The sequence below is a fragment of the Molothrus aeneus genome, chromosome 2 (genome assembly GCF_037042795.1).
Source record: "Molothrus aeneus isolate 106 chromosome 2, BPBGC_Maene_1.0, whole genome shotgun sequence".
NCBI lineage: Eukaryota > Metazoa > Chordata > Aves > Passeriformes > Icteridae > Molothrus > Molothrus aeneus.
The window spans coordinates 86,029,355-86,047,931 of record NC_089647.1 but is presented as its reverse complement, the minus strand read 5'-3'; the positions used below and the strand labels follow the sequence as shown (position 1 = coordinate 86,047,931).

At 41.9% G+C, this 18,577-nt stretch overlaps 3 protein-coding genes across 3 annotated transcripts; 1 reads left to right on the top strand and 2 right to left on the bottom strand.

Annotated features, from left to right (window-relative positions):
* Positions 1-2,021: 2,021 nt before the first annotated feature.
* Positions 2,022-4,196, bottom strand: MRPL30 (mitochondrial ribosomal protein L30). Its single transcript, XM_066545229.1, has 5 exons — positions 4,084-4,196; positions 3,772-3,852; positions 3,169-3,315; positions 2,288-2,361; positions 2,022-2,204 (listed from the first exon to the last, which is right to left on the bottom strand). The coding sequence occupies exons 1-5, from the start codon at positions 4,132-4,134 to the stop codon at positions 2,072-2,074; spliced, it is 486 nt and encodes a 161-aa protein (XP_066401326.1). The 5' UTR covers positions 4,135-4,196; the 3' UTR covers positions 2,022-2,071.
* A 25-nt stretch (positions 4,197-4,221) lies between these two features.
* Positions 4,222-9,150, top strand: MITD1 (microtubule interacting and trafficking domain containing 1). The gene is made up of 7 exons (XM_066545228.1): positions 4,222-4,455; positions 4,623-4,718; positions 5,805-5,941; positions 6,024-6,110; positions 6,718-6,833; positions 7,142-7,202; positions 7,293-9,150. Exons 1-7 carry the CDS (start codon positions 4,302-4,304, stop codon positions 7,386-7,388), a joined length of 747 nt encoding a protein of 248 aa, XP_066401325.1. The 5' UTR covers positions 4,222-4,301; the 3' UTR covers positions 7,389-9,150.
* Positions 9,151-10,443: 1,293 nt separating this feature from the next.
* Positions 10,444-12,201, bottom strand: LIPT1 (lipoyltransferase 1). The gene is made up of 2 exons (XM_066571576.1): positions 12,122-12,201; positions 10,444-11,920 (listed from the first exon to the last, which is right to left on the bottom strand). Exon 2 carries the CDS (start codon positions 11,695-11,697, stop codon positions 10,555-10,557), a length of 1,143 nt encoding a protein of 380 aa, XP_066427673.1. The 5' UTR covers positions 11,698-11,920; positions 12,122-12,201; the 3' UTR covers positions 10,444-10,554.
* Between the last annotated feature and the right edge of the window lie 6,376 nt (positions 12,202-18,577).

The window sequence follows — 18,577 nt, the reverse complement described above, 5'->3', positions numbered from 1 at the left end:
CGCACATCCATACACAGAGCGTGTGGTATGGAACTGGCAGAGCCCTCTGCTGGAAGCTCCCCAGGCTGCAGCGCCACCGACGTGAATCCCCAACGTGCCTGGTGGCAAGGCTGAGCCAGCCTGGCCCTGGGACATCGATCCAGCCACAAGTCTTAGTATTTGCTATCCACCAGCAGCAAGATCCAGCAAGCCTAATTTTCTGTGTCCTAGTACTTGCACCATCTCTTTAAAGAATGCCCTGTGCCTTGAATGCACTACACATGTCCTTTAAAAGGGCTCAAATTCCAGCTTGTACCTTCCTGTGGGAATATGATCAACCCCTCGCAGAGACTGCAGTTATAACACACTGCAGCACAAGATGCTGTGCAGATGTTGGAAGAAAGGCAGGAGGTGAAAAAAGCAACATAAATTAATCATTTTTTCAAATAAATTAATCTTAAAAGTGATTAATTTATCAGTTCTTCCATGCTATTTTGTTTCAGCTCAAATTCTCATTTCTGGCTTCAGCCTGGCCATAGGGGCCATTACACTCCTCAGTGCCACTACCACAGCCTGTTACTAATGATATTTTATGAAAATCCTGTCACTAGGATTTTTCTCCTGAGAAGCTTCAGAAAAATGTCAACAATAACAATCTGGTAGCTGTAGAATGTAGTCTAGATGTTATTTACCAACGGGTACATCTTCGACTGGTCTCATGTAAATTGCTTCTACTTGATGACCAATCACAAGTCCAGCTGTGTCAAGACACTAGTCAGTCACAAGATTTTATTATTCATTCCTTTCTAACCTTCTGATGAAATCCTTTCTCTCTATTCTTTTAGTATAATTTTAGTATATCATTTTCTTTTAATATAATATATATCATAAAATAATAAATCAACCTTCTGAAACATAGAATCAAGATTCTCATCTCTTCCCTCATCCTAAAAACCCTCAAACACCACCACACCTATCCTTTTCCCTCTGCACGGTGCCTCCAGCTCTTACGTCCCTGTCCTGATATCTCTTCCTTTGAACTCCTACAGGTGTTTACTCTTCTCTGCAAGCAGGCAGAAAGGATAAACACTAATTCTCAGTGACTGCATCCCTCTAATGCTCTCACAACATGCAGTCATTAAGATTAACTCCTCTTCAATGTGTCTAATGTGGGAGTGGCTCACGGCATGTTAAATTACAGAATTTATCCTGACTGGAATGCAAACTACTTTATCATTTGATACAGCAGCAGCTTGCTAACTTTGGCCACAGTTCTTAAAACTGTAGTATTTTATAAGCTTGCAGCTCATAATTCTAGCTCACATCAGAGGTTTGCTTCAGGGTCTCCACATTTCTAACGTCTGCCATTCTAGAAAAGGAAAAGCATTAACTTTCACATAGACTACAGCTCTTAGGTTATTCTTACTGAACACTTAGGATCAGGGGATACATATGAACACAGGAGGTTACCTGAAAGACAAATCAGACAACCAATCAAGAGGTGAATAACTCCTGTTACTCCCAAATGGAGAGTTCACATGCTTTGTAAGCTACAGAAGAAGCCAGAGGACTGACTGTTTGCTAGGGAACAAGCAAAGTGAGATCTGGATAACCATGGTAAATCACTCTCCATGGACAGCCAGTCAATTCTCATGTGACAACTAAACAGAGGGCTTTTCAATTCCAATTCCAATTCCCTCCTCTGTGCAGTGAAAGTCCTGCAGTATTGCTGTAAGTCTTTACTACTAGCTGTGAAATGTCCTCACCATCATTAGCTAGAACTATTCCACTCACTTCTCTGCTTATTTGACTTTACCAACAAAGTCAAACTGTAAGAGAACTTACAGTTAGCCAAAAACTGCAGCAATCTAGCCACAAAATTAAAACACAGAGAGCCTATAATTCATTTAATATTTCAGGTAACTATTAACAACATTGAATTTTGTATCTGTACACCTGAAATCCTTCTTTAAGCATCAGTATCACCCTTTGCCATTCATACCAGAGTAAGAATTTTTACTTTCCATACACAAACTCTCAGCTGGGGATTTAAAATATTTATTTTATTAAATCTAAATCCAACCAGTACATCTTATGCCTTAATTTCTTTCTGCTCCACAGGTTTCAGGCGCTTTTTAATGATAAGCTCTCCCCTGGTTGTCAGAAAGGTGCTGGACACTTCCTCTTCTGTTGGCAGCCCGTGGGGGAGCTTCAGTGGCTGTATTCTACAGGCAAAAGAATATGTTTAGTGAAGTCCTGTGACTAGAAGGGAGTTACATTAAATGTTCCAAATAAACAGTTAACAAACCTTATCAGATGTTTAACAACTTTCAGTCTGGAATTCACAGAAGGGATATTTTTGTGCAGTCTTGGCTGATGTGCCTACATAAGGGATAAAACAAGTTTTACAGATGTGTTGCCAAATCCCAAATCTTTGTTTCCTGAACTTTGCACACCACCAGTACAAAAATAAACCACATTTGCAAATGTAAGATTTAGAGAAGTGCCATGCATCAAGAACAGACATAAAAAATATGCAATCAAAACTTAATTCCAGTAAAAAGACAATTTCAGCTTTATTCCTACTTCACTATAAATGCATTTTTCTTCCAACTAAAAATATAGTTAAAAATACTGTAAATGTAAATACAAGAGTTTAGGGGCAAAACTGCTTTTTTTCAGTTATATCTTAAATTGATCAAGCACACATTTTTTCCCTGTAATATAACACTGACTAGACAAATCTTTGCATAATGTACAGTTGGCCTGAAAAATTCAGATAAACACATCTTTGACACAAACTTTTAGAGTCCTGAATTTGGAAGCCTTTTCACTGTTAAATGAGTTTTATTTGCCTTCCTACAACTTCTGAATAATATGACCTGCAGAGACCTGAATTCAAAGTATTTACAAACCTATTTCCATTATTTTAGAAGAATTCTCAGGGTAAAGTTCTCCTCAGGCAACGCAGCACAATACCATAAAGAGATATTCTGAATTCCCACTAAAAGCACATTTGCCACAAACATTCCCCTCAGCTCTTAAACACATCATCACCCTCTCAGATTGCTTTATGGCTGCTGTAAATGCAATTCTAGTTTGTGACTGCAAAATGGAGGTCTTTATAAAACCCACCAACTTAGTGCTACATTTCTGACATAGACAAGTATAAAAAAAAAACAATCATACTTTATCCAGTCCCAGATCACGGATTATCTTCTTTTCCCAATATGGGCGACCAATTACACTTTTTATTCTAGTAATAACATGGATTTTGTGGGGCTCCTCAGGGTCACCTCCATACTTTTCATGATCTCCAGGCCGTGGCTGAAATACCTAGAATAAAAAGTTCACAAAACCAGAGGTTTTTTCCCTAAATATCTGGTCATCAGTACTGCAGTTAACTACTGCCCTAAACACTTCAACCTTGGTAAAAATTCTTACATATTTTTCTTTTCAGGCAGTCAAAGCACCAACAAAGTGACCTCAAATTTAGCTTCTATAACATGAAGTCAAACATATTTCTATAATGGTTTGCTGGTAAGTATAGAAACTCTAGAGTTTACCCACAGAGTGGCACAGAAATACACGGACAACACCCTGTACCAGCACAACACCTAATTCACATGCATTTTATCAGGGAGCCTGTGATCAGCCTCTAGATGACAAATTTTTCCACAAACTTTAAGAATGCTTTTAGGGAAAAGAATAAACTGACATCAGATAAAACAAAAAATAAATAAAACTAAAACTATAAATATAAAAAATGTAAAATGCAAGTCAAGCACATACCGAGTCTGGAATATTGGACCTGGTAAAGAGACAACGAACCCACACCGGGGACGCCATCCCCTCCATCCTCTTCCCCAGCACCTGCAAGGAGAAAAGGGCATAACTTGCCTGCACTTTCCTTACCGCTATAAACACCTGGGAACAGATGACACAGCCACGAGTCCCAGCCCCACCTGAATTCCCAGCGGGGCCCCGAGCAGGATCCCCAGCAGGATCCCCACTGGCCCGGAGGCTGCAAGTCTCAGATCCCCAGCTGGGTTCCCGTTACCCCTGGATTCCCCCACACCCCCAATCCCCACCCCAGATCCTCACCTTCCCGGTGCCCGCAAGCCCCAGGCCGGCCCGGCCCGCCGCGGCCGCCATCTCCGTGTGCACCCTTCGTCCCGGCCGGACACCGGTGCCGCGGCACTTCAGTTCCGGGCGGGCGGAAGGACACCGGTGCGGCACTTCCCCTCCGTTCCCCCGCCCAGTCTCCGCTGCCCGTCCCGTTCCCGTCGGGAGCCCTCCGGTTCGTGTCTCCGTCCCTGTCCATGTCGCGGGCGGGGAACGATGGCATTGCCGCGCTGGAGCGGGCCGGGGCGGAGACGCTGAAGCGGGCGGTGCAGCTGGACGTGGCGTCCCGGTTCCAGGAGTCGCTGGTGTGTTACCAGGAGGGCATCGACCTCCTGCTGCAGGCAATGAAAGGTCGGGGCTCGGAGTGGCCCTGGGGACACACGGGCAGTGCTGGAGCCCGGCGTCCCACGGGGAGGGAGCGGGAGCTGGCGGTCTCCTGCCAGGAGAGCCGGGCCGGGCAGGGCTCGGGAGGGCCGGCCTCTGTGCTCAGCTGGCCCGTGACTTTCTGTGATTCACAGCCACGACTGATGAGGCGAAAAAGCACCGCTACCAGCAGAAGATATCCGAGTACCTGACCAGAGCCGAGGAGATTAAAGAACACATCAAGAAACAAGGTATGAATACCTAAATGGGGGGTACCGAGAGGAGGGAGCCAGGCCCTTCCTGGTGGTGCCAATCACCAGGACATGGGGCAGAAACTGATGTACGGGTCGTTCTGCCTGAACATGAGGAAGAACTTCTTCACTGTGCGTGAGACCGAGCACTGGAACAGATTGTCCAGAGAGAGTGTGGAGTTTCCCTCTCTGGAGATACTCAATGAAATAAATAGGGCAGGAGATATTTCTCCTTTTTAATGCCTTCATTAAAAAATCGGGTGGGAAGAACCGACGGGTCACGCTCACGCTGCCGCTGCTTCCAGGAGTGGCACGGAGGAGGAGGAAAAGTGCAGCTTTGTCCGCTGGTCTGTGGGCAGAGATGGGGCTTCTGTCCTCACGCGAGCACCAGGAAATTCCCAGGTTTTCGGTTTGACATTCGAGGTCATCTGTCCAGCTGACGACTTTTTAGGTTAGGGTGAGGGGTAAAAAGGGTATTAGTGGACACTGGATTCTGTTCTTCATGTCTAGACATCATTTCAATCCCTCAATTCCGTGTTGGCTCGTTGTTTTTAGGGGTTTTTGCTAGGTTTGGTGAGGGGCTTCTTCATTTGCAAGCCAACCCCGATGTCCCCTCCTCTTCACCATCCTGAGTGCCATCCTCCAGGAAGCAGCAGGGTGTTACTCAACAAAAAAGGGGAATTCCCAACCATCAACAACAGGTAGTTAACGAAAAACTATTAACAACGGGTGATTATAACAACAAACAGTTAGAACTCTACCCTGGCAGCAACTGGCCCAACCTGTGAACTCTGCAACCTTTTAAAAAAATGGCAACTTTTCTACTCATAACACTCAAGAACTGTCTGGACACAATCCTGTGCCATGTGCTCTGAGATGATCCTGCTTGAGCAGGAGGCTGGACCAGATGTCCTGCTGTGGTCCCTTCCAGCCTGGCCCATTCTGTGATTCCATGAGCTGGGATGTACCTGAGGTACCCGTTTGCTTTTAAATGTCTGTTGTTACATGAATGTTTGATGGGCGAGGTGTTTAACATGAGAATTATATCCTGACCTTTACTTAAACAGAGATTTACTTTCATTTCAGATAGCAAATACCATAAGCAAATCAGGATAGAAGAAAATGCAACAGGTTTTGGCTATGAAAAGCTTTTCCATGAGTACCTCACTGAGAATGTTTCTGAAGTTTGGGTGGAGGACCCGTACATTCGCCAGGTTCATCAGGCAAGTAGATATTTGGTGTAACTGATATAGATGTAGCCACTAGAGAAATTCCAAGCTACTAAATTAAATAAAACTTTTTCAGTTGTATAACTTTCTACGATTCTGCGAGATGCTAGTTAAGGGGCCATGCAAGGTGAAAACAATCCACCTCCTCACTTCCTATGATGAGGTAAGTGTCTAGATTTTGAGTTCTATTCTGTGTACTCAGATGATGCCACATGCAAAACAAGATATAAAAATACAGACTTGTTCCTAGATAGTTGAACATAAGTAATTTTGTAAGTTCAGAGTTTTCTCGTTAACAAATTCTGAGTAAGCAGAATCTTAAATTTCTCTGAAAGTTTTGTTGTGGAAAATGTCATAAAAACCAAAGCATCTGTTGAGACGGGTTGTTTTGCTCTTCCAACAGCTGTATTTGTCATTTTAGAGGCTTTCATGAGCTGAAATCTCTCAAACTGCACCAGTTACCACTGCACTTATTTAAACTATTACTGCACTTATTTTGGCTCAAATAGTACATATCTAGTTTCAAAGAGCTGAGAGTGAGCTCATCCTCCACATCCCTCAGCAAATATACCTGTAGACTGTCTGCTTTTTATCCTGTCTTTGAAACTGTAAATCTGCCTTCATCCAAGTTACTTTCTTTTGGTTTACTTTGATAATGAAAATGTTTTGAGTTTAAAGGTGTATGGGTTTAAGAAGTGGTGACCAGAAATAGAATATATAGTTAAAAAAAAGAAAACAAAACCCCATAACATTATTTTTACTTTTGATAGGGTAGTGGGAGGAGTCAACAGATGAGTGCCTTGGAAGAAATAAAACAGTCATTGAGAAATTATGGAGTAACACTGAATATTAACTTTTCGTCTTCAATACATGATCGAGAAATCAGGTGGGTGATATAAAAAATGACCAAATGGCAGTTATTTGAAGTCAAAACTATTTAACCCTAAAAGTTAAGTAGTTAACTTTTGAGATAATTACAGTTGTGATTAACAAAATAAAAGGTACTGGCCCTCACTGGATGAAATCAGCCCTCCGTAGTTCTATATTTTTTAATTGTGAATAGTTGTCTCTATACAGAATGGTGTCTTCTGTGGTTCACACAGGTATTGGTGACACTAGGAAATAATTGTGATTGAAACAAGGAGCTTGTGCATCATGTGGATGTAACCTTTTTATTGTGCATTTTTCAAACAGATTCAGCAATGGGTGGATGATTAAGATAGGAAGGGGTCTTGATTATTTTAAGAAACCAAAGGTAAGGATGCTTTGACTTCTTTAATTAAGTTAAAATGAGCTCTCCATGGTGAGTATATGCTCACTGTGTCAATTCTGTTCATTTCTGCAGGGTCTTTTCAGCATTGGATACTGTGACTTTGACTTGAGACCTTGTCGTGAAACAACAGTGGATGTCATTCTTACTAAACACACAAAGAAAATGTGATCAGAAATGACTGCTTTTAATAAGTGTTTTCATAAGCATAAAAAATGTAAGACTGAAAGATGTTGCTTGAGTCCAACTGGTTGCCCACAGAAGCAACTCTTTTAAGTACTTAGTGCAGTATAGCTTTTAAAATCTATATATTTTAGAATGTTTGAGACTTTCCAGTCTGAGAAAACAACACTGCATGATTCATTCATTGTACTTCTTCTGTAATCTTAATTACAATCCATGTCTAAATTTTATCTTGATTTCAAAACATACCCTCAATGGTGTCTTTCAAAAGCCTCTATACTGTCATTTCTATTTTTACTGTGGATTTTGTCTTGAGCCTGTTTTGGATTTTATATCTTTAACAGACCACCTCACAATCATTGGAAGCTGGGCTCCCACATGTGCCCTTTTATAAGCAGTCTTATTTATTTCCTTTAATTCCTGTATTCTACTCATGACTACTATTTTGCAGGGTTTTTGTCAATCCTGTAATACTTTACTTCCCAGACTTTACTAGTAATCCCAATTTTTACATTCCAGTTTCCAAGCTCTTTGCCTATGAATGTTGTAGTGTTCAGTACACAGTCATTTTAGGGTTGTCTTATGTGCCTCTGCATCATGGATTTTGGACTGAGAAGGCTGCAAACAGCTGTAATCTCTTCCTTGGCACTCCTGTGTGTTCTTTTATTCCATGATACATATACCTGATATCCATCCTTGGCTTTAAGTGTGGAAAGGATGTGTGATCCTCTCTCAGTCTTACTCTCTGACTTTAAAGCCCAATGACTGGCTTTTCATGCCACTCTCAACTGCAGTAAGTATTTCACTAGTACTAAGGGAGTCCCCTAAAAAGAAAATTTAAGTTTTTTCAGAAGTTGGGTACCCTGAGTATCTCAGTTGGTCAGAGCATGGTGTGAATAATGCCAAGGTCATGTGTTTTATCCCTGTAAGGCCCAGTCACTTAAGAGCTGGACTTGATCCTTGTGGGTTCCTCAAAATTTAAAAAGTCCCTCAACTCAAAATATTCTGCAATTCTTAGCAATATACTATATTTAGAATAAAGACAAAGTCTTCCCTTGTCATTCCTTCAGCCTTTGGAAACCAGAAGGTATTACCAGAGTTGCTGGTAATACCTTTTTTTTTTCCTTATACAAGAGTTCTTTGTTAGCAAGAATCTGCCTAAGTCATACAATCTGACATAAAAAACAGGCAGTGGCCTCTTTTTCAGGTCCCATCAAAATGTTTTCAGCCTCAGGACTGACATGTGCCTTACACTTTCTGCCTTGTAATACAATAGGCCTCTATATACTAGTAGCATGTTTATTGCTAGAACTATTTTTGTTTCCTATATTTATTTTTCTTGATGGTTGGTGTATTCCATTATCTTTTTTTCCCCTTAATTACTTTATTATTTCATTTTCTGTCATCTAATGCTGCTATTCTTTTCCTCTTGTTTCTAACAACAAATCTATTCCACAGCAAGCAATAGGAAAAGGTCTTTGACTTGGTTTCTGGGTCACAATTAGCCAGTGGTCTGTCTTCTTTATCCTTTCTCATAATAATGTTTCAGCTTTGCAGTGTTGCATCAGCAAAATGAATAATATATGTGCCACAGAGCTGTGTGCTATTAGTCATTCCCCCAAACATTCCATAGGAGCTCCCTGGTTTGCTGCTGTGATAGGAAGTTTCTAGTCACTTGTGAATTTTATTCAGTTGTGTATAATTTATGCCTATTTTTAATGCGAATAAAGGTTATTTTTTATTATTTGTAGCTTTAGTCATCTGTCTGATTTCTTCACAACATCAGGAAATTCAAGGAAGCTGTGAAATGCCTCATACATCAAGCCACATTCTGGAGAAGGCTCACTGTAAATACAGTAATTTCCCAAATGTGAAGCTTTCTGTCTTTTAACCTAGTCCAGCAATTTCAAACATAGAGAATCACAGAATTAACTGGGCTGGAGAAGACCTTTGAGATCATCGAGTGCAACCTATGACCTAGCACCAACTAGACCATGGCATTGAGTGCCACATCCAGTCTTCTTAATCACTTCCAGGGAAGGTGACTCCTCCACCTCCCTGGGCAGCCATTCCAATGCCCAATCACTCTTTCTGTGAACAGTTATTTCCTAATGCCCAGCCTAAACTTTCCCTGGTGCTGCTTGAGGCTGTGTCCTCTTGCCCTGTCACTGGTTATCTGGGAAAAGAGCCTGAACCTCACCTGGCCACAGCCTCCTTTCAGGTATCTGTTCTGACCTAATCAAAATTGCATTCCACTTTTTCTTCAACAACAGTGAAATACATCTTGAGCCTTTTTTTTTTTTATAATTATACTATATATATAGCTATCATTTAACAATAAAACTGTCACTTTCACTTCATTGTTGCCTTTTATGGGAAAATCTGCTAGGTGGTAACATAAGGAAACTCTTTCTCCTAGATCTGTATTTGCATTTTCGAGTGTTTAGCTTTGATGGCAGTACCCATGGCAGCAGGGACTCCCAGCTTTGTGCCAGGCACAAGAACAGAGGAGGCGCCTGTGGCCTCCCAGTTAGCCTCTTCTGTCCTCATCACAGAAACGCCCACACTGAACTTCCTGTCTTCCCCTGCTCTTGCACGTGCATGGACAAAAGCCCTAACCCAGGCTGGACCTACAGTGATTCACTACCCAGCAGTGAGCTGAGCTCACTGCAGTGCTTGTACAGCAGGGGCACAGCACTCTGCAAGAAAGGACTTTGAATCAGAAACCAGGGGACATCCCTCTCTACACAGCTCAGGGGCTGTGACACAGCCTTTGGGCTTCTGTCCACAAGGAGCAGGATGCAGCCTGGGGCATCCAGTGCAGCAGCACAACACCAGTTTTACACCTACCCCATTCCATCTGTGTCAGCCATTTGTACCTTCTCTGCTACAGGGCCAGTTTGGGATGTCCCCACTATTTTGCCTGGTTCAAGCAGCAATGATGTCTTGTCAGCAGTGGTTTCAATCCTACAGATGGGGAACATCAGGTGCAGGCAGTGTGAAATTTAATTGTAATATTAAATAAAAGCACAAGATTGAACAGTTTGTTTTCTACAAGCTGAATTTTTCTCTTACTAGTGATTGTTTTAATTTTGTTTTCGATACATTAAATAAAAAAGCAGCAGAAGTTTAACTTACATTTTCAAAATGCAAGTCACATTAACCTTATCATATTCTCACACAGTAGCCTCCACCTGCTGTGTAACTCATCGTCTTGTGGACACAGTCTTAGCAATGTTGTCACTAGTGTAGTGGTTTCATTTGGGCAAAACTTACTGCCAGTAAGACTCTTGACCAGTTCACTGTACAGTCCTGGTGGCAGCCACTGCTCTGGCAGATCAATGTTACAGACTTCAATTCTTCCATGCTTTACATCCATATTTACTTTAACGTCAAGAACAGAATCTTTATAGACCATGTTAAGACATGTGCTAATACTGAACTTTGGTGTCTTTCCATACACCCATTCCCAGGTTTGTAGTTCTTGAGTTTTGTTGCTAATTCCAGGAAGCAGAGTCTCATCAGCTGGATTTATTAAAGTGATATGGTGATCTATCTGGTGTTGCATAGCATATTCTTTAGCAATGGCATCCAGGAGCATCTCAGAAGTTAAACTAGGATCCTCTTCAAAGAGATTTTTCACCAAGGCAGGCACGCTAGGAGTGGCATTGCTCTTTAGCCCTTTAAAAGGACTTTTTAGCACAGAAGATAAAACAAACTTATCTGCATTACAGAGTAAGGTACAGTGGTGATAAGCACTTGTCCTTCCCAGCTTTGCAGCAGTGCCTGAGATTTTGTATTTCCTGTCTAGCAAGATGTCATACCTGTCAGTGACATGTACATCTAACGGGGGTCGCAAGGCTTTCAGTGCCTTCACAATGAGCTTCAGGTTTTCCATTCGTTCATATTTTTTTCTGGTAGTGAAGAAAGTCAAATTGATATTGCCTAGGTCATGGTAAACTGTTCCTCCTCCACTTCTTCTCCTGGCTAGTTTTATATTTTTTTGCCTCAATAGCTTGAGGTTGCATTCCTGCCAGGGATTCTGATGTCTCCCTATTACCACGGCAGGGGAATTTCTCCAAAGGAAAAGGACCTGTTGCTTCTCTAAATCCATGTGGTCATGGATCCAATCTTCCACAGCTAGATTTTGGTAAACATCATTAGAAACAGACTGGATAATGAGGCCTCCGCTAGCTGTGCTCCAGAAGCAAGCTTTTGGAGTCCTGAGGACACAGGGCAGCCAAAGGCAGTTCTTTAATGACTGGAGCACCATGTTTTTAATAATTGCACAGTGCATGGAAGGAATGCCTATTCTGCTAATGCTGAATGCGGCAGGAGTGCAGGCGGCTGCTGTGACAGAGCTGAAAGGCCAGTGGCGGGCATGAGGCACTCATTCTCTTCCCACAGCAGTACGCCAGCTCCCAGGCACGGTGCTCCTCCGGCGATGCCGCTCAGACCCGGCCGGAGCCTCACAGGACATCGGGGGCGTCACAGCAGCTGCTCCTCACACTCCCTGGTGCCTGAAAAACCAAAGGAAGAAACGGAATGTGCATTATCCCCTCACTCCACGCAGCCTTGCTAATTCGATTTCACTTTGCGTAGTCCAGCTTTGTTAAGGTTTTCTGCCTTCTTTTCCATGGGGTTCCTGGCGCGGCGTCCCCTCAGGCCCCGACGCCGCGCCGCCGCCCGCACAGCCCCGCCGGGCGCCCTGCGCTACTCACGGCGGGTTGCGGAGCGGTTCCAGCGCCCGTCCGCGCTCCCGGGGACTCCTTGGAACCGGCAGCATCGGGAGCGCTTTCCGCTTCCCGGGTGAGAGGTGCTGGGGGCGGGCGCTGCGCTTGCCGTGCGGCGGGGCGGGCTGAGGGCGGCGGCAGCCGGGGAGGGCTGAGGGCTGCGAGCGCGGCCCGGTGCTCGGTGAGCGGCGGGGTTCCGCCTGTCCCAGCGCAGCCACGGCACTGGGCGGGGGATGGAGCTGGGGAGAGCGGGAATGACCAGAATACAGAATCGGTCGCGTTGGAAGGGACACAGCGGGACTTCTGGTCCAACCTCCTGCTCAAGCAGGGTTATCCCAAAGCACATGGCACAGGATCGTGTACGGGCGGTTCTTGAATATCCCCAGCAGGGGAAGCTTCACACCCTCTCTGGGCAACCTGTTCCAGTGCTCAGTCACCTGCATAGTAAAGGTCTTTCTCATGTTCAGGTAGAACTTCCTGTCCATCAGTTTCTGGCTGTTGTTTCTCATCCTATTGTTTGGCACCTCCAAGAAGAGCCTGACTTCATCCTCTTCACACCTTCACTTCAGATAGTTTTGGGCATTTCCCACAATATTTACAGGGCAACAAGAGGTGCACAATGCATAAAATGGATGATTTTTCTTGCAAGACCCAGATGTGCAGTTTGTCTCTGCAGGATATTCTGGATGCTAGAAGCTTTTATGAGTTCACAAGGGCACAGAGTTAATGCAATTGCAGATACTTGTGAAATATACTCTCTATGGTGCTCATGAAGAGATAGAAACTAAATGTCAATAGCATAATTCATTAACAAGCTGGAAAGTGATCAAAGACTAGACATATTGCCGGCAGCAGATTGTCTTCAGATTTGCATTTAAGCCATTCTTAAAGTCTGCCAGACCTTAGCTATAATTCTTCATCAATAGCTATTGTCTGATCTTAAGCTTACACCGTGGGAGAATGTTCAGTGCTAGGTGAAGTTTTTTATGCGCAGTAGTATCCCTATGGGCAGATATGTGCTATATTTCTCTTGTTCATAGATGTGTACTTCTAAAAGGTACATTACATACCTTTGTCTTCCATTCTGCCTTAAAAGAACTGTGTGGGTGTAATAGGGCAAGTAAGAAACCATCACAACATGAGTGCTGGTGGTGATTAGTGAGAGAAACAGACTCTAAAAGCAGTGATGTGATGTGTGTGCCGGCACCTTTAATGTTGAACTGCCACGTTAAATAAAAAAAGGAAATTTATTAAAGCAATATTAAACAGACAGAACTTTTTGCTAAAATAGACTGGTAATCATTTTTCAGTGGAGTGAACTATTCTGTAATGCACAGGTAAAAAAAGGTAAAAAAAATGCGGTGATTGTCCATAAAAATGTGCTGGAAATAAATGTTGAACACAGTTGAAAAAATGCAAATATGAACCCATACATTCTAGCACTGGTCTGAAGTAAGGAAACTCATCTTGTGAGGCAAGTGATGTTACTAAAACCCCAAAAAATGCGGGACCAATAGTCTGCTTTTCGGCACTTGATTCTTGAAGGTTTGTAGTGTGTCATTTTGCCACAGGGTGTCCCTAAATTTCCTTTCGGGAAGGGAAAGGGAATCTTGCGAACCGGAAAAGAAAGCCTTACAAACACTCTGGAAAGGAGATAGGATCAAATTAAATGCAATTGCAAAAAAGCTGAAAAAATGAAGAAAATCGGGAGTTTTAGTGCCTTCAAGAAATGGTCTGTGAGGAAATGAGATGCATTGCAAAGGACCAAAACAGGCCAAAACTAAGCTGAGAGATGTTGCAAAAGCAGGGGAAACAGTCAAGGAGGAAGACACAACTTGGAGGAGAAGATATGAGGGACATGCTATAAATGCTTAAAAAAAACTGGAATAAAAAAAGGAAAAAATCTCTCCCCTATGCCATTAAGTGCAGGCACATGCAGCAAAGCTTGCCAAAATTGATCCCCGCTGAAGGCCAAAAGAGATAAGAAGGACTTACAAACAGGCTGGAAAGGAGATAGCATCAAAGGAAATGCAATTGGAGGAGGAAAAAAAAGAAAATTGGGAAATTTGGGCAATTTCGTGACTAGAAGGAAATGGACCGGGATTATATCAGAGCAGTGCAAAAAAGCGAAACATGCCAAAACTAAGCTGAGAGATGTTGCAAAAGCAGTGGGAAAATGTGAAGGAGGAAGACAAAACACGGAGGGGAAGATATAAGGGACATGGTATAGACATTAAAAAAACTAAAATAAAAAAAGGAAAAAAATTTTCCCATATGCCATTAAGTGCAGGCACATGCAGCAAAGCTTGGAAAATTTGATCCCCGCTGAAGGCCAAAAGAGATAAGAAGGACTTACAAACAGGCTGGAATGGAGACACCATCAAAGGAATTGCAATTGGAGGAGGAAACGAAAAAGAATATTTAGGACTTTGTGCAATTTAGCTTTTGTTGTTCTATTATTTCTAGAGTCCCATATTGTTGTCATCAGATTTCTAAAGTCCATACCTCTTTATTGTGTTCTCATAACTGCCAATCTTCACTGACTCCTTCTGCTGCATGCTGTTCTCTCTCATGTCAGAGCTTTTCCTAGGCTGTCCCTGACTGTCTTACCTGCCCCCTTTTATCCCAGTCATCTTCATTGATTACAGCTGCAGCCCATCAAGGGCAACCGGGACCTCTGGGGCAAAGCCTCTATACAGAAATTCAAATACATTTCCTCTACTATATTTCCCCCTTTTCTTTTACATGAGTTAACAGTTGTACAGATGTTCAAGTACAATACACACATTTCTCCATGACTCACATGCCATGTACAACACCCATATTTTCCCATGACTCACAGGCCATGTACAACCCACATAGCTCCTTGCTCAAATGCCATACTCTTTCACAGCTCCCTGACCCAAAGGCTATGTTCTGTCGCAGCTCTTGGCCGCCACAGCTCTCAGCTGTCTTATCTTCTGCTAACTATTATGTCGGGGTCACCAATTGTTGTTGTTCTATTATTTCTAGAGCCCATATTGTTGTTATCAGATTTCTAAAGGCCATACCTCTTTGGTGTGTTCTCATAGCTGTCGATCTTCACTGACTCCTTCTGCTGCATGCTGTTCTCTCTCAGATCAGGGCTCCTCCAAGGCTCTCCCTGATTGGCTATCCCGCCCCCTTTTATCCCAGTCATCTTCATTGGTCACAGCTGCAGTCCAATTAAGGACATCGCAGCTGCAGCCCATCAAGGGCAACCGGGACCTCTGGGACAAAGCCTCTATACAAAAATTCAAATAAATTTCCTCTACTATATTTAGTGAGTATAAGAAAATGGACCGGGATTATATCAGAACAGTGCAAAATACCAAAACATGCCAAAACTAAGCTGGGAGACGTTGCAAAAGCAGGGGAAAACGTCAGGGGGAAGACACAACTTGGAGGGGAAGATATAAAAGCCATGGCATCGATGCTTAAAAAAAAGAAAAAAAAAACAACCAAAAAAATCTTTCCCAAGGTCAAAGCTATCAAAAGGCATGGCATGTCATCAAGTGCAGGGACATGCACCAAAGATTCCTCTCTTGGTCCCCATTGAAATCGCAAGATTCCGTTTCCCTTCCCAAAAGGAAATCTGTGAGATGTTGCAGTCTGTGATTTCTAGTCAAAAACTGTTTTCATAATTAGAACCATAATTTTCTAAAAAATGTAACGTGTGAAGGATACTGGGTGGACAGATAAAAATGTCATGCGTCTGTTTCTGATGAGCTGAAGGGTGAAATACACATGCAACAATAAATGCCTTCCTATTGTTGAAGACAAATCCAGCAAGATAATTAGAAATATTCTGAAAATAAGCAAAAAGTATGAATTTGTAAATGCACACCATGATTTATTTATCTCTTCTGAATTGGACATTTAAAATTTTTTATGTCCCAACTACTGTTGTATAAATCACATATCTGTAAAATACACCAAATATTATTTTTACTTTTGAAAACAATCCTGTATATGAATTTAATTTCTTTTTTGATCAATGAAGCATTGTTTGATATTCAAAAAGCAATGCCACTGCTCTGTATAACGTTAACCAGCATTAAGATATGAAAAATAATTCACCATATGTCCCTTGGAGGATACCTTAGACATACCAGAATAAAACCAATTAAAAATAAATTGAATAAATCCTAAATTTCCATTATGAATAATTTGGTTAAAGTTGTGAAAACATGAGATGCTATTTTCACATCTCTTTTGGAGATAAATGTGATAATACAAAGTCTCCACTTCCACCATGCCAAAATTTGAAAGTAAGATTTACAAGAAATCCAGGATGGGGAATGGGAAAAGAAAAGTACTTGTTTCTCTAGCTCTGTTTCTGGAAATTAAAATCTTCTAATTTCTTTTCTGGCTTTAGGTGGGGATTTTAATTCAGAGGTGTTACTCACTCCTATGTCTGAAAAGGCGAGCTGTATCCATGAGTGCTTAATAGTGGCTGCTTGCCAAAGAACCCCGTAACTCACCCTGCACTGTCTCCAGAATATAAAACCTGTGCTAGTTGCTAGCAGGGAAGAAAGGGCATTTTGTCTGGTTTCTCTGCTTGACTTTGGGACTACCTAAAGCAGCCTCTTACAAAGGCTGTTTGTATCCTTGCCATGAGCAGGCAATAGGAGTCACAGGGTTCACATGGCCTCCTTACCCTTTTTGCATCACTTTCTTCAAAGGCACCAGTCTGCTTGTCCCTGTCTGTGCTATTCCAAGAAGAAGATATGTGCAGCCAGAGGTACTGTAAATAAGAACTCCTATCTTGGGATATAAGGAAACATAAGAAGTAATTTCTCTGAAATTATTTTGTTGGTGGGATAAAGAAAAGCTTAATTAGCCTTGTAATACTCTGATGTTTTAACTTCATGATGTCTGTAAACCAGTAATATATTAGTCCTGGCATTAAAAATCAAGAGCAAGTTCAGACTGGAGTTTATCATATATATGAAGCTAATGTTTGACACTGTCAAGGAACAAGTATAGACCAAAGAATAATATTTATTCTGGATGATACAACTGGCACATAATCTTACAAACAGATACATAAATTAGATCGTTTATGGATAGAAGATAAGGTTTAATTAAAGGAAGCTATTTTCACAAGATTAAGTCAGTCTTATCTAACACTTGCTTTGTTCTTGTCAGGCCTGAAAGATTGTGTGGCAACTGCTGGAGTTTTCATCTGTGAAAGTGTCTCCTTGGATATTAGTTTCTGGAAGAGATGAACCTAATTAGAGTAGAGGTGTTCAGCTGAGCTCGCTGAGTTCACTGTCAGTCCCGCCTGATCAGCTGTGGCAGTTTCAGAATACCCATCTCTCTCCTGGGGCTGGACTGATAGGACTTGGCTGCTTGGCTTTGTCTCTGAAATCTTGTGACCTGTAAGCATTGCTCATGCTGCCTTTCCCTGCCTCCTGCTGAGGCTTTTGCATTAATCACAGGCAAGGTTTTGGTTAAAGGTGCTTTAAAGGAATTCTTTAAAAGAATTTCACTCAAAACAACAATAGGTGGTGGTATTGCATGTGTCTGAGTGTGCCAATTTATGATCCATCCTCCTGTTTCCATCCCCAAATAATTATGAAGAATTTTAACTATTATTTGAGGAAATCATCTTTTTATCTGTCAAGATGTGGAAAAAGTGTTGTGTCACTTGAGGAGAAGCTTGGCTTAACTCCATCCTCCAACAGAAAAGCTCTTCAAAAAGATGTAGCAGGAACCAGTCACTCAGTATTCATTTGTACTTAAAATCAGAAATAAATATGAGCACCTTTCCTTGACTTTAGTAATGTTTATTGAGAAACTGTGCTCTACATCATAAACCTGAGAGAGAAATTTGAATTTTCATAGATAAGAGTTATTCAAAAACCTCCCAAGATGAAACCAAGTAGAGAAATAATTAAAATTTCTATGAAAGCAGTGGTCATAAATATTTATATCAGCATTAATGGGAAAAGGGGTTTGCTGATAATTTTGTACAAGATTTTACAATCCATCTTTTTAAAAATTATTTTTAGGAATATTTCTAACCTCTCATTTTGTTTTGCCTGTAGAATTTCAGTCATATACACCTGTAGGGACAACAGATACTATGATCATCTTGGAAAGCCAGAGAAAAGAAAATAAAAGGGCAGAGATGTCATGCTTACAAGAAAGCTGTTTGGGTAGGCTGTTGTGCTGGTACTGAGCCAGAAGTCAGTGTGCCCATCACAGCTGCTTGGCTTCTGTCCTACAGAACTCCTGTCTCAAGGAAATCAGAGTCATAGAATAGTTTGTGTTGGAAGGAACCTTAAAGACCACCTAATTCCAATTCTCCTTTCGTGGACAGGGAGATCTTCCAATAGACCAGGTTGCTCAGAGCTCCATCCAGCCTAATTTTGAATAGCTCCAGATGTAGGGACTCCACAGCCTTTTTAGGTGATCTCT